General features: G+C 36.4%; 1 protein-coding gene across 1 annotated transcript; it reads left to right on the forward strand.

The window, feature by feature from the left end:
• Window positions 1–1,175: 1,175 nt before the first annotated feature.
• Window positions 1,176–8,739, forward strand: LOC126807907 (retinol dehydrogenase 16). The gene is made up of 5 exons (XM_050532789.2): window positions 1,176–1,315; window positions 5,854–6,166; window positions 6,968–7,226; window positions 7,597–7,760; window positions 8,107–8,739. The coding sequence occupies exons 2-5, from the start codon at window positions 5,854–5,856 to the stop codon at window positions 8,322–8,324; spliced, it is 954 nt and encodes a 317-aa protein (XP_050388746.2). The 5' UTR covers window positions 1,176–1,315; the 3' UTR covers window positions 8,325–8,739.
• Window positions 8,740–16,652: the final 7,913 nt, after the last annotated feature.

The raw sequence follows: 16,652 nt of genomic DNA on the forward strand, positions 1-16,652 counted from the left end.
AGTGATATTGGAGATGTTAATGTGTCGTTACTTCTTCCAAAATGTCTATCATCAACATTTTGTTTGGCCCTCCCCAGAAAATACTTGCTGGGTCCCATTGAAATCTATTATAGGCTAACTGACTTACCCAATGCTTCCTGTTTCGCGCCGCAGATTTCGCATTACACCTGATGGTGTAGACTGCATAATACTGCATCACTGACAAGGGGAAACCACGTCGGAAAATCGGGATGAATTTTCTCGGCCAATGCAGGGATCGAACACCCGACCTCCAGGGTAGCGAGCCAGCGCCTTACCCACCGTGGCTCCCTTAAAAAACGCAATGCGCGACGCAAAGGGTATTGTCCTGTTAAAAAGTCAATGTACCTTTTTCTACCTATAGCCTAACTTTGAAAAATGAACACTATAGTATTTACACTTGTAAAGCGTAACAGGTCCCAATTATTTGTATATATTAAATCACATTATTTCTAGTAGACCGCTTTCTCGCTCTACGATATAACTATTATAGCGAGAACCGTCAACTCTCGCTCTACGATATAACTATTATAGCGAGAACCGTCAACTCTCGCTCTACGATATAACTATTATAGCGAGAACCGTCAACTCTCGCTCTACGATATAACTATTATAGCGAGAACCGTCAACTCTCGCTCTACGATATAACTATTATAGCGAGAACCGTCAACTCTTTCTCGCTCTACGATATAACTATTATAGCGAGAACCGTCAACTCTCGTTCTACGATATAACTATTATAGCGAGAACCGTCAACTCTTTCTCGCTCTACGATATAACTATTATAGCGAGAACCGTCAACTCTTTATCAAATCTCCCATAATGACCCTTTAATTGATATTTCTTCACTTTTCATTCCCTCATTTCTAAAATAAAATAATTAACAAATTAATAAAAATATCGATACATATAATTCTGCCGGCTATTGATTTCTGTTCACGGTTAAACTTAAAAAATACATTCATTTCTCTTCACTCTTTATAATTAGTTCCTTAAATTTCGGAAACAATTTGACAAATTACTGTATAAGAATACATATTGTGGACACTGCACTAATTTAAAAGATGAATATTAAAAGAGAAAGCGAAGGTTGCGTTGACGTAGAAACCTGGCCGACAAGCTCGAATGGCGACACGCTGTCACGTGATCAGTGCAGACTCTAGTTTCTATAACTTTATGCGTATATTAAAACTGTAGATTAAACTGTTTGTTGGTGTGTTTATATTGGGTGCAGAGAATCACTCCGTTATTACATAATATATTTTATATAAGAAGTGTGACGTACGCTGCACTACAGGTAGGCTATAGTTACTATTAATACTAAGGTGTTAAACTATATACTGTGCATAGTAACTTAATTATATAGTATTTACTTGATCTTCAAAAGCTCAGTCGTTCTTATATAGGTCATCGAGTATAACATTTAGTCAATATATTATGCTAGTCTATAGTTATAGTCACTGGATCTACTCGTCTATAGACTGGATATACTAGTCGAATATAATAAACCCTGGATATCATAGTCTATAGAAATATGCACTGTATACTATAATTATGGGCACTGAATTTTACCAAAAACAACTTGAATGAATAATTAATATAAAAGTAAACTCTTGTTTAAAAACAACTACGTATTTTTGTAATGGTTACAAATAAGTTTTATTCCACTTTGTTTTTTAAAGAGTTTCTGTCCCTAGAAATTATGCCCAACCATTATGTCAAGAGTATTAAATCATAAAATAATAACGGACCCCTCTGTTGACAAATGTTGTAATTTCCTGGCTTAGTTTCCCCACCTTCTGGGTTAAATGAAAACAGAAACACTTGATCTGCCTAGATTAAATTTTTTCCAGCCCCCCCCCCCCCCCCAAAAAAAAAAACAAAACAAAAACAAAACAAATTCCCCCCACCCCCTAAAAAAAAAACCCAAGAAGATTTGGTTACTAAAATCAATGAGTATTTTTTAAACGCATCTTTCCTGTAACATTTTATGTTCAGGGTATAAGTTTTATTGTTCTCAGCAAATATACATTTGAGCGATCTTTACTAGATGAAAGAAATTAACAGCCTAGTGGGAGAATTCATTATTTAATCAAGAATTTACAGGATTAACATGTGATAATATAAATTCGTAAACTGGCTTTGTTAAGTACCCTACAACAACAATTACACTGTTACTATTCCTTCATGTACAATTATATGGGGAGTCTGGTTTTGTTACAGTAATGACAATTAATGGTTACTGTAAGGAACTTCATTCTTTTTGTCATGTCAAACCTTTGAATTTGAACACATATTATCTGTTCATTTAATCAAGAATGTATACTATAATTCTGGGCACTAAATTTTACTAAAAACAATAAATGTGATATTCTGGAACGTTGACTTGTACTTAAATCATTGACTATATCACCCTTAAAATTCGTCATTTCAGGGGGGTAGCTTAAGAATGAATTTAGTGCACTGATATGCCATTAGGATGTATTAATCGTTTACAGAAATTATCATTTGTCATTAATTTCAGAAAAATTGCTACGAAAGCAACAAGTTCACATTGGTCGTACAGTTTATTTTCCCTATCGGTATTACGCCGCTTTATCAAAATTTTAGTTATCCCGACAAAGAGGTATACGACACGAAAGACAGTCGTACGGAACGAACTAGTAAGTAATCACTGAAGCTTGGTAACTGCGCATATAGGCCCGTTTTTTGCGTTTTTATACATAATAGATTTTAAGCTTAATAAACTTTATGACTCAGTTGTACACAAATTGCTCATTATTTTATTGAGCAACGAATATATATGAAAATAAAATTTAAAAACATTTTCAAAAAATGATACGGACACCCTTTATGTTTTTATACATAATTGATCAGCCGGGCGAAGTGATGTGAAAGAAATTTGAAAATAGTACAGTGTAATTACATTTTAATCTTTCCAAGCAGTGTCGGATTCACCTATGGGCTTTGCAGATTGAAACCTAGAGCTATCAACCTGCTTGGCTTTGCTCAAACACAACTATATTTTCCTCTAGTCGCGAGGGTGGGGGTTGGAATAGCCTAGGGTATCTCTCCATCTGAATCGGGTACTGCTTCCAAGCTTATAATCTCACTTACAATTATGGAAAAGTGTAATATTATGAAAACCCTAAAAGCGAAAAAGTAAATAAAGAATAGCGATATTGAAAGTTTTTACAGAAGTTACCAAATAATGATTATTTCGAATGTTAATCGAGAGACGTTCCTATTGTAGACTAGTTGGCAGTTGGAATTCGACAGAGTAGGAAACAACATTGCTGTCCGAGCAAAATCTCCCCCATGGCACACTACACGGCGTATACCCGTCTTCATTATCCCAGTTGCAGAAAAGCAGTACCTTTAACCCGCTTCATTTCATTTATTTTCATTCTAGCTGGTGAATAAAAGTAAAATGTCCTGATGTCACCAAATTCTACAAACCTCTTTATACGTTATATCGTAATATCAACCACATCAAGATTAAATAAACAAATAAATAAACATAATACAATATCTTGTAAAACTCTTGTAATAAAAAACGCCACAGGCCAAAAATACTCCCATCAAAATTATTCCAAATCGGAAGTCTTGTGGAATGTGGCACCACACAGGGGGATAAGGATAAGATGGTCTGAGAAAAACTGTTTGAAAAAATTGAATTTTTTTCTATGTCCAACAATATCTTATGGAACACTTGTGGTGAAAAACACCACAGAATACAACCTTGTAGAATACACCCCCACCCACCATCTTAAAAGATGATAGCAAAATAAATAGAAAATGATTCATAAATTTCACATGGTCCAACTTTTCCAAATGTCCCCAATAGTGATAGCCATAGTATAAAGAGATCTCCCCTACAAAATTTGCCCAGTTTGGTTTTTGCTTTTATTTTGAAAGTTATTCGTTTGTCATTATCATTTATTTGAAGGGCAATGTTATAGTGTAGCATTTTGATGATTTATTTACAGTTCTATAAACTGGAACTTCAAGCAAATAGTGTTAAAAGAATGTCATTATGTTGTTTTAATTTGTAAATATATTGATTCGGGACATGTCCTGCCTGTAAAGTTAGTCCAGCAACATCTCACAATTAACATAAATTTGATATCACGTTTATCTGACAATTTGATGCTAGTGCCAGTCAATACTCATGCGACGTAATTTGTGGACATATATTTCTTGATAGAATATTTCCAGCTTTTTTTTTTTAAAAAAAAAAGATGCCTTTATATGTCAACCTGTAAGAATTGTGTCTTTACTGTGTAACATGATAGTCCTTACTGTAACATGATAGTATCATGATAGTCTTTACTGTAACATAATAGTATCATGATAGTCTTTACGATAGTCTTTACTGTAACATAATAGTATCATGATAGTCTTTACTGTAGCATGATAGTCCTTACTGTAACATGATAGTCCTTACTGTAACATGATAGTCCTTATTGTAACACTGTTAGTAAACAGTCAGCCAGTATAATTTTCTACTTATCTTCATGGGTCCATTGACGTCTCTCTACAGAGCACGACGAAATTATTCTCTGAGTATACATACACACATAAATTAGAAAATAATGCATACTAATTCATCTAAGTATAAACTAAATAATTAACCGTACCTTCTTTTTTTTCAATAAAAAGTTGCCAATTTGCGGAAAACATGCTTTAGTGTGCTTGAATGACCAATCACTAGAAATAATATGCCTTTATGGAATATTGATATATTTTCAACAAAATTATTAATCGTTACGGGAAATTTCTGGTGACCGATAAAAGCTGACAAAGATTTTTAATTCTGTAAAATTGTTCTAAATTTATTCAGAGTTGACACTCTGAACTATACTATACATCAAATAAATATATTCTTCATTCTTCATAAAAGTAGGAGATATTCAGAAACAATACAACACTGCGGAAATGCACTGTTTTTTTTTTTATTTGGACGACTTATCCGACTGTCCCATTTTACTCGCAAAGAGATACACCGTCAAAAGTGAAAATGGACATTTTTGATTTTTGTCTTAATAATGAGTAATTGCACCACCAATTCTCAGACATTCAGCAATTCGTCGTGGCATGCTCCCAATCAAACGTCCAATCACGATTTGGGGCAATCTGGCCCACTCCTGTTGCAGTGCCACGGCCAATTCTTGCAGGGTTGACGTTGACGTCGACGAACACGTCTCCCGATCAAATTAAACATAACATAATAAAGCAAAAATACTTTAAACAGTAAATCGTATGCAAGAACCGATAGGAAAACTAACATGGATAGATAAACCAGCACGCGGCAGTTTTCATCAACCCTTCCTTGAAGTGTCAGATTGACAATGAACCCCTCCCACATGTATGGCGCTATTGCGTGTCGCATGTGCAGGTCAGTGGTTCTGTTGGGGCACTGGTTCTCAACCTTCTTTTGCCAACGGCACACCTTGGAACACATGAAGAAATAGTGGCACACCTGGATAAATATATATATATATATATATATATATATATATATATATAAGAAACAAATATATAAAACGATCTAACTCTCAGTTAATCATATAAGTAAAATTCACGTATTAGAGAAAAAACACTAAAAATTAAAATTTTGGCTAGTACTTTCATCGTTATCAACGCATTAAAATGGCCTGAAGATTCGTTTGATAACGATGAAAGTACTAGCCAAAATTTTAATTTTTAGTGTTTTTTCTCTAATACTTGAATTTTACTTACTTACGCTCTAAAACGACCCCACCCCTCCCGCCACACACACATACCCCTTACTCCCAGCGCCTAATAATAGACCATTATTATTTGTGTTTATAGATGATTTTGTGGGTTACAGTCCTGATAGGATACTTTACCTTAAAATGGTTCTTGGGGAGGTTAAAGGTCAATAATTATGGTGTAAAGTATGTCCTAATAACCGGTTGTGATACAGGATTTGGAAATCTTTTGGCAAAAAGATTAGATGGTTTAGGATTTCATGTTATTGCTGCCTGTCTGAAACAAGATGCTGCAACTGAACTAAAGAAGACGTCATCCGAACATCTTCAGACACTTCAATTAGATGTTTCGTCAGAAGATGATATCAAGTCTGCACTCACCAAGGTAAAATCAATTTTACCTTCCAATAGAGGTGAGTTTAAGGAGGACACATATGGGCTATAGGAATTGTTCTAGGGGTCACGTGCTAATAAGAACTGTTCTATAGATCACTCGCTAATGCACACACATATATATATATTGATAAAAATAAAGCTTAAAAATGCGTAAATAAAGTACTATTGTTTAATTGTCTACATGTTTCGCCTGAGCTTGTCAAGACATACAATAACAATGACATTATTTGTCGATTACTAGCACTTTCGCTTATTTTATTACGCTCTTCAGATAATCAACATTTTGGTAAATATATAGATTTGTGAGGCGCTGGCTAGCTGGCTCCTCATTGTAGAAGCCCTACAATGTCACAGTGTGTTTGGGTATAATGTGAAATTGATTGAAAACATTTCTTTTCAACTCTTACTATAACTGAAACAAATGTAACATTGATACCTTCATACCATCTCCAAGCGCCTTGAACATTTTTATGGATAAGCTGCGCTATTATTATTATTATTTGTTCTAAGAGTCACGTGCTAATATATAGGAATTGGTATAGGGGTCACATGCTAGTACTATATTATTTTTTTGTGGGCCTATGTGAGAATTATCCTAGAGGTCACATGCTAAAATATATAGGAAATATGGTAAGGGTCACATGCTAAAATATAGGAATTGTTCTAGGAGTCACGTTCTAGTAGATGTAGGAAATGTTGTAAGGGTCGCATGCTAATACATAGAGGTAACATACATACATACATATATATAGGGGTAACAAGCTAATATATATATAGGAACTGAACCGATGTAATGGTTTATATGTATGTAATTATAGGACTATGGGCTGTTGTAAATAATGCTGGTATAGGTGGCACTATCGGACCTATCGAGTGCTTAAACAGAAAAGACTACATGGATACACTGGCTGTTAATTTACTTGGCTTAATAGACGTCACTAAAATGTTTTTACCACTGATAAGAAAGGAAAGAGGAAGGGTAGTTAACATCGCCAGCATAATTGGACGCATTGCTTTGGTACCTACACCGTACTGTGTTTCAAAATATGGAGTAGAAGCTTTCTCAGATAGCCTACGGTACGTTAGAATTTTTCAAAGAATCACAATTCTACTGAAAATGAGAGTCATGTCATCTGAGGTCCCTATCAGATTGGTAGTTTTTACGTTTTTCTGAATTTTTCTGAGTGTCTAATTCGCCTACAGCATTGTGATCTAGGGGGCCTCCCGCCAACATTTATACTATTACCTACATTGTCATAAGCCATTGTAGTCTTAAACATCAGTCGGCCTCCTCGACTTTGATCAATATTTTTTAAAACGTACCTTTACCATCCTCTAGTCGTGGGGGTGGCCTCGTAAGTGGAATCAGGCATTGATTTTCCCCACCCCGCTCCTGTTTCATTGACAACTTTACCCTGACGGTTTTTTTTTGTAAATATTGTTTCAGACGAGAGGTGTATCACCAAGGAATAAAGGTCAGTATCTTGGAACCGGGATATTTTAACACAGAGATACTCAACGCCCAGAAACTTGATGAAAAATTTCAAGACGCATTTAATCAAGGAGATTCTGAGTTCCGGCAATATTATGGACAGGAGTTTATTGATCAAAGTATGTTTTTATTTAAGAGAAATACGTTCTCGAATAAGATGGTCGTGTGGTCATTGAATAAAGTCAGATATGGTTGTTAATGACCGGCCATTTAAAGCCATATTTCGTATTGATGAATATTTACGGGCAAATTTATTAATTCATATAGGATCATGTGATGATTTATTGGTCAATTTGTATATTGTAATAATTTTTATATTGTAAATTAATTATATGCGACAAATCGACAACCTTTATCCCATATTCCCCATGACCACCATTTTTCCATTCTTTGAGTCAGTAAAATAAAAGTAAATTGACACGCGGTTACATAATCTCTAATAATAACCCATGTATGTATTTTCAGGTAAGATGATGATTAAACAACTCCGGGAGAAATCATCCAGTAACTTATTCGAAGTAATCGACGCTTACGAACACGCCATCACTGCCAGATACCCCAAATCCAGGTACATCCTTGGAAACGACGCTAAATACTTTTTCAGATTGTTATGGACTATCCCAGAATGGATGTCGGATTTCATTATTTGTTTTAGCTCACCTCGGCCCAAGGGATCACGATAGGCCACGTTAATGAGTCTGTCCTGGTATCGAGATGGCCACCGCAGATCCGTAGCTAGCGGGGTCAGGGGGGGGGGGGAAGGGGCCGCCGAACCCCGCCGCCCTTTCCATTGGACGCAATATGAAGCCAACGACCAACGTGCTCATACCAGTATGGACGCCCCATAAAGCCAAGTGACATTGGTTGGGCTGCCCCCCCCCCCAGCCCCCACACCGATAGCTACAGTCCTGCGCCCACCCTTGAAAACAGTCTGACGACATAATTACTGTCTGAACCTTGCTATTTTATAAACGGATTTCTTCGATTATGAACAAACTGTTTAACTTTGGTTAATAAAAACTTACCTGTGTGTTTGAAATCAACCCCGGTTAAATAAAATCCATTGCACAATTAAATATCTCAACGAATAAAAAAGTTCTCTTTTGAAAAATTTGACGTGTTTACTTATATTTTCTAAAAAGTGGAAGACAACATGGCTTTTGTCACGTGTTGGACGAAACCATTAAAGTTGTTGTGGGGTGTTTAGTTTTGACAGCGAGTTTGACAACCACGTGTTGCCATGAAAACAAACCGCGATCGTTTCGATCGTTTGAGTGACGAAATTTTTTAACTAAGGGCAATTACATAGAAGATATATACTGAGCGCCATGGAAAACGCATCACTTTTTTTCCCAAATATTTTATTACTAGGTGGTTTTGTATGTATAATATTATGCAATACTATGAACTATTGTTTCACACAATGCTCCCAAACGCAAAAAATATCGGCCATTGTGCAAAAAAAAAAAAAAAAAAATTGCACGAGATGCACATGAAAAAACCAATATTCACGTGCAGCATTGTGTGTGAGCCCTTTAAAAGCATGTTTTCAACTTAATGTGCAGTACATGAACTGTGAAACGTCAATCTGTCGTAATCTTTTGTTGGACGTGTGAAGGAATCGAGCTAGAGATGCCGAGACTTACTGAAAATCAACGGAATGAAGCCATGGGAATGTCCACAGCTGGCATGTCTACACGTGCTATTGCCAGACACTTCAATTGTCATCAGTCCACTATTGTAAGGTTGGTGGAACGTGTTCGAGTTACTGGATCAACACGTGACCGTCAACGTCCTGGTCCACAACGCGTTACAACCCAGGCTCAAGACCGCTACATCCGGGTCACTCATCTGCGTGACAGATTCCGCCCAGCGACTCGAACAGGTGCAGCAGTCGTCGGAAGACAAGGACCAGTAAGTGCCAACACCGTTAGACGTAGTCTAAGAGAAGTAGGACTCCGTGCACGACGACCTTATGTTGGAGCTATCCTCAGGGATCATCACCGTCAGCGGCGTTTGATATGGGCTCAAGGAAACCAGACATGGAGAAGAGTAGACTGGCAAAGTGTGCTCTTCAGTGATGAGAGTCGCTTTCATCTTTATCACGCTGTTGGCCGTCAACGTGTGTGGAGACGTCTTGGGGAACGTCTTGCAGACTGCTGCGTCTTCGAAACGAATCGATGGGGTGGGGGTAGTGTAATGGTGTGGGGAGGCTTCACATTTCATCACCGGACCGCCCTACACATTTGCAGGAGTCGCGTTAATGCTGTAGACTACCCTGATGATGGCCCGTAGAGGACACACGCGCTACTGACATCTGTGTCGTACTTTTGGTTTTGGCCCCTCTGACTTTGTACCCTTGATTACAGATTAAACATCCATAAGTGTTATTGATGTGTTCCCATTTGAATATTGTTCACAATAAGAAGCAAAATAAATAAGATATATTTACAGGATCATTTTGTTATACGAAAAACTAAGTGATGCGTTTTCCATGACGCTCAGTATATATTGAAACCATCAATGGCCAGTCTACCAAATTTTATTCACAATGAAAATATCAATGATTGCACGGATACTCGTAAAAATAAAGTCGTATTTAAACTAAACCTTCCAGATCTTCTTTATACATGTATTATAAATAATTTAAGAAACAACATGAAGCTCACGACCGAAGTTTCCGCAGGCGATACGTTTCAAGTCAGTAGCTTGAAGCGTATATATGGTATTAGTGTCAGTGGCCTGTGGCACGAAGTAACAGTATATTGTCGCATACATAATATATTATGTCAACGCTTGGGCGATATAATATATTATGTCAACGCTTGGAACTAGGATGGAGGTGACTAGGCATGAACAAAAAACAAGATGGCACCGATAACAATTGTAAAAGATTATATTGTTAATATTAGAAAATAGTAGGCCTATAATCAACCGTCACGTGTGAAATTAAAATTATATAAACCATTTCTGGGATACGTGTGTAAACTTTCTTTCAGCTTTCAGATAGGAACAGCTCGAGCCTAACCCTAACCCTGCCCTAGCGTCAACACAATATATTATGTCGCCCAAGCGTTGACATAATATATTATGTATGCGACAATATACTGTTACTTCGTGCCACAAGCCACTGACACTAATACCATATATACGCTTCAAGCTACTGACTTGAAACGTGCAGGGTGGTTTCCGAGTGCATCGTTAACTTAATATCATTCTTTCAAGGAAACGATAACCTTTTCAGCAACATATACAAGCGTGTTGCGGCAGCCCTGAAGGTGTCAATTCTGTGGGTGTATAATGCCAAAAAACCTACAAGACCTCGTAAGAAGCGTACATTTACTTCCAGATTCGACAGTTTTGACCGGAGCGTAATCAAGGAGACTATCCACAGCCTGTATAGAAAGGACCAATATGTAACTGTAAGTACAATTATGCTCTAGATTCCAGCCACTTTATATTATCAATTTTGTGTTGCGTGTAGTGAGGTCTTCTTGCACACTTACTATTGAAGGCGTTAAACTTTTCCATAAAATTTAAAATTGAAAACGCAAATAATAATTCACAATTGATTTATTTCAATCAGTATTCATGTTGTTATCTTGGCGTGAAAATATGCGGTATACTCCCTAATATTTAAGACAAGACATAAGGAACAATTTATAATCACGTCACGAGTTGTGTATTCATATTATTTCAAAATCCATTTCAGTTAGTTCCATGTCTATTGGAATATATATGTTATTTCACATAATTATATTTTTGAAAGTTTGAACTAAAAGGGGGCTTTAAAGAAATAACATACAAACTCGAATGATTCAACACTGCTTATGGTTTCATTTTTCAAATTTTATACAGTTCTCAACCAGACGACTGTGTTCTGTTCTGGAGCAGAAAGACATTATAATTTCGCAAACCCACCTGCAAAGGATATTAAAAGAAATTGGATTTAAATTGTACAATTCCCACGGCAAGAGATTTGCGAAAGAAACAACAGAGATTGTGACATCCAGACATAATTATTTGAGAAATGTAGTCAAATACAGGTATTATTGACTTCCCACTTACTGGGTAATAGATGAATAAAAAAAAATAAATACTTGCTTAAACAGGTAAACGATCCAACCTGAAAGTCGTTTTGTGCACAAATGTTAAAAAAGGAAGTTTTTTGATAAGAATCTAAAATTAGATTTGAGTTTTCGTGTTTTAATATGTTTTTTTTTATTATAGAGATGAAGGATATGAATGTGTTTACCTTGAAGAGACCTGAAAAGGTAAAACAAAGCTTTATTTTAAATGCAAAATATATTCCGAGTTTATTATTCGAACATTATTTGAATTATGATTTTTTAAATTGTATTGTTCCAGGTCCCATTGGCGTATTATGTCCGGATTGTTCGGACTGTGGACGATGCATGTCTGCAGGAAAGGGCAGTCGCCTTATAATATTAGACGCAGGATCTTCGACCAGGGGATTTATCCCAGAAGTAGGGAGGGTGTTTCGGTCGAAACTAAAATCGCCCGACTAACCTGATGAGAAGAATTGGAAGTAAACAGATTTTCAATTGTTATTTGCATTTAATCAGACATTCGAAAAGTAGTCCTAAAATTTTGTATTCTCAATCACATTACATTTCCTAAACACACGTTTTGTTAAACAGTAGCTTTTATAAATTTGTATTATGTTTATTTCATTTTAATTTCAGATATTTCATTGACTGGTTTGGTAACACATTATTGCCTTCACCTCCAAAACCGGCTTTGATTATTTTAGATAACGCGCCATACCACAATATTAAATCATCCTCATCATATAACCCCAAAACTACCAACAAAAAATGTGAAATCATTCAGTGGCTCACCGATAAGGGAGTAGAATTTAGTCCATCTGAAACAAAGGTAGATATCCCTTTTAATTACGTTGTAATGGGTAGTTTCATTTTAAATAGAAATCATGCTAAAAACCGATTGTGTTTATACCAAGTCGTGACAGAATTGGGCAATACGTTTTAAATATTAGAGTTAAACTTATTTTATATTTTGTTCACAGGCAGCACTTTTAAAGCGAGTGGCGTTACATAAACCAAAGCAGGATCATGAAACTGACCGATTGGCCAATTTTAACGGCGACCTGGTCATAAGACTTCCAGTATGCCACTGTGAATTAAACCCGATCGAACTAATTCAAGGTGACTTTTTTAATTTAAAGAAATATTACCGTTATCAATAGCCCAAAATTACCATCAGATAGACTCGACAAGCTATAAAAAAAAATTCACCCACATGCTAACATAAAGTAAAACATTTTCGTTAGCCTTTTTGCAACTTAGGTCTCGGTGCTTCCTTTTGAGCAATATGAATACCTTGCAGATAAACATATTGTGAAGATATTTCTCTGATAAGAATGTCGCTTCAAAATGTGTTCCGTTTAGTTCAGTATTTTACAAAGATATGTGGAATTGAACTTCGTTGAATTAGCTAAGACCGGCGCCATTTTGTTGCCGGCGAACAGAAATTGGAGTCCTTTTTTTAAAAACAAACCCTGTTGAATCCAAATCGCGTTATTAAATTTGATTTAGGTTTTCTTTATTAAATGTTAAATAATCAGGCCGAGTACATAGCGTGGATTCAGGCGTGAAAAATTTGATATTTGTAAACGACGCATCGTTAATATAAAACAATCTACAGATTTATCAATATAAATATGTTAGATTTAAGAGGTTATCGAACGTAAATTGTCCATTTTCGTATTATATTATGTTTATAAAATATCGTTTGGGAGTAACGAAAAAGTGCGTATTGTGTATTATATTTCTTTTGTGTTTTTTTTTAACCCAAGAAAAAGACTATGTCGCCAGACACAACTCCAACCTTAAAATTGCAGATGTTGAAACTCTCTAGAAAGAGGAAAAAAAAAAGGGTTACCCAGGGGGAGTGGGTAAGGGCCTGTTTGCACGTCATCAATGAAGTGGAAAACAAATTTAGAGAGATTGATGGCGTGCAACAGGAACTTTCGCCAATAATAATTTACTTTGGCGAATCTGAAAGTGAGAATGGGAGTGAAACTGAAAGTGATATGGATGTCGGTGTGGAGAATGTTGGTACGGGTAAGAGTGCGTTTACTGGGGATAAGAATGACAGTGTGACAAAGATGGATGAGAGTAGAATGCTTGATGTGGTTGGGGATGCAAGGGAAAATGTGGCTGAATGTGTTGATGATAGTGTGTGTAAGGTATGCGGCGCTGCGGAACCACCACTGGGTGATTCTGATAAGGATGTGGAATGGGTGTGTTGTGATTTGTGTGATGAGTGGTTGCATGTCGCGTGTATTGGCGAGAGACTGGAAGAAGGTGCAATATTTCATTGTTCATACTGTAAATATATACATTATCATTAACTATCTATTTTGTTAAAATTTATTGTAAATGCTTATCACACCACCATCCCATAATTTTAAATACCATATACGTATATGGTAAATCAAATATATCATTTTATGTATCATATTAAAGATATTCATGGGTACAATTTAAAGCCAGTTAAACGAATGTCGTTTTTGTGCCGCATTTATGTTCCAAAGAAAATTCTCCCATTCGACTAATCAAATAATTAAAACAAAATTATATTATTTCAAAAGAAAATGTATAAACTTTGCAGGGATTTTACTAAAATGTAAAAAGATGGTACCGTAATAAAATAAAGAGATATGGGCCGAACCCCCAAACTCAATACCAAGCCGAGGCTAATACCACGAATTGTCGTAAATGTACTGTAAAACGTTTCGATGTAACATGCTGTCACCCCTTTATACGAAATGATATCTCCCGAAGTGTGACGTAACCGGCTTCCATTTTTGTATTGTCAAAAGTTTGAGTTCAATTTTTCAATAAAGAATTTTTTTATTCGTTGGGATATTTAATTGTGCAATGGATTTTATTTAACCGGAGTTGATATCAAACACACAGGTAAGTTTATAATAACCAAAGTTAAATAGTTTGTTCATGATCGAAGAAATCCGTTTAAAAAATAGCAAGGTTCAGACAGTAAACATATTTGTTATCTTAAAGGTACATATCTTGACTTGTTTCACGTTAACGAGGCGACGACGACATAATCTGATTGGTTGACGTCATATTTACACGTCATAATAATTTACGTCAGTGATAGGTTAAATTAAGTTACTTTATTTATCTGAGATAGATCAGGTGTGATTCATACGCCGAAAGTGCCTAACTTGTTTATTTTATATGTAAGAGATCCACGGTGGCTTAGGGATTAGATCCATTCCAGTGGATGATCGTCTTCATTAACCCAGCTGGTGAGGAAAAGGATACGTTAAACCTAAGTTCATTTCTTATTTGGTTTAAGTAAGGTTAGAATGTGTATATAGAAATTTCAATGTTTAACATTGTACAAACTTTGCAGAAAAATATGGCCAGCTATACAGACTTTGCAGAAAAATATGGCCAGCTATTCATCGTCTGTGGTGGAGAGAATTCAGCCAAACAAAATTTGGGGAAAAGTTGGTGCCAAGTATTACATTAAAAACAATTGGGAAATCAGTTGTGGTGTTAATCCGTTTCAATATCGATGGTTATCTCCCTTGTGATGTATGTGTGTGTTACCCTCCCCCGCCCAATATGTTGTGGCTCTGTCTCTTATATTCTACTATTCTTCTTGTCAAGTTCCTTAGGAAACACTTGTCTGCGGTTTTATCAGAGTTTATATTGTAGTATTTCTGTGATTATGATGTCAAGACCTATCAGCAGAGCTCGCGACGTTTATTGGTGTCGTTTATGTGTGTGTGTGTGTGTGTGTGTGGAGGGTCGCTCTCTCTCCCCTGGAGCTCTAAAATTTGTGAAAGATATGTATTTTCGAGCTCCAGAGGACTGACAGAATCCGATTCTAATCTTACCCACGCCACCAGGTAGCCTACCCACATTCAGAAAAGTCACCTATCATCTTCAGCTTTAGCATCAAGTAACAGTGTAACAGTGTAGTTTTTTTTTTTATCAATTTCTACCAACATATTTCTACCAAAACATTACTTGGCATACCCCCGGCCCCTCAAGGCTCCGGGCCCCTGGAAATTGTCCCTGTTGCCCCCCCCCCCCACATGGGCCCTGCCTATTAGAATTTTCCCGAATAACCTATGTTTCTGAATAATGTCTCTTAATATATAAGCATTCAATTATCTTCGTTTTGAGGCAGAGAGAGAGAAATGGGGGTTAACGTCCACTCGAAAAAAACTAGTTCATTTCGGCATTAACATATGGTTCAATTTTATTTAATAATTCGCTTGCGCGTAGGAAACCGGAGGACCCGGAGAAAACCCATGAGATTGGACAGACGACCCTACTCCTTGTCACCTACAACCGGGGAATCGAAACCACGCCAAGTGACTCGATGACAGACCATTTGATGTAACGCGCACGCGCTAACGCCCCCCACTCCCTTGATTTAGGTAAAAAATAAAATGATGAATTGAGTTGATCTAATGCAGATACATAAAATATTACCAATTACCATAGTTACCTCAGTTATTGCCCCTCACCTTTCGAAGAAAGCAGGGGACTGTTAAATTCTGTCTGTCTGTCTACTGGACACCTTTTTAAAAGATACAGGAGGGGGTTTAACGTCCACTCGTCACAAACTAGGTCATTTCGGGACTAACATGGTTTAATTTTATTTCAATAATTCGCTTTCGCGTAGGGGTCTTTAGCAGTGGGGGGAAACCGGAGGACCCGGAGAAAACCCACGAGATTGGGCAGGCGCACGGTTTTAGGAGATAAGATCGTTTTTGTACTGAACACCTTATTAGCAACAGGAGATATGATCTTTAATGTACTAAACACCTTATTAGGAGATAAGATCTTTAATGTACTAAACACCTTATTAGGAGATAAGATAAGATGGTTATTGTATTTGACACTTTATTAAGATAATAATACCCTATCAGGAGCACCATACAAAACATTTACAAATATGAACCACTGAAATTTTAAACACTA

The sequence above is a fragment of the Patella vulgata genome, chromosome 9, assembly GCF_932274485.2.
Source record: "Patella vulgata chromosome 9, xgPatVulg1.2, whole genome shotgun sequence".
Taxonomy (NCBI): domain Eukaryota; kingdom Metazoa; phylum Mollusca; class Gastropoda; family Patellidae; genus Patella; species Patella vulgata.

Excerpts from the sequence above, each read along its gene's own strand:
- LOC126807907 (XM_050532789.2), top strand. The coding sequence starts at position 5,854 with ATGATTTTGTGGGTTACAGTCCTGATAGGATACTTTACCTTAAAATGG. Across the intron at positions 7,227-7,596 it reads GCTTTCTCAGATAGCCTACG|ACGAGAGGTGTATCACCAAG; the intron begins GTACGTTAGAAT and ends ATATTGTTTCAG. Across the intron at positions 7,761-8,106 it reads ACAGGAGTTTATTGATCAAA|GTAAGATGATGATTAAACAA; the intron begins GTATGTTTTTAT and ends ATGTATTTTCAG.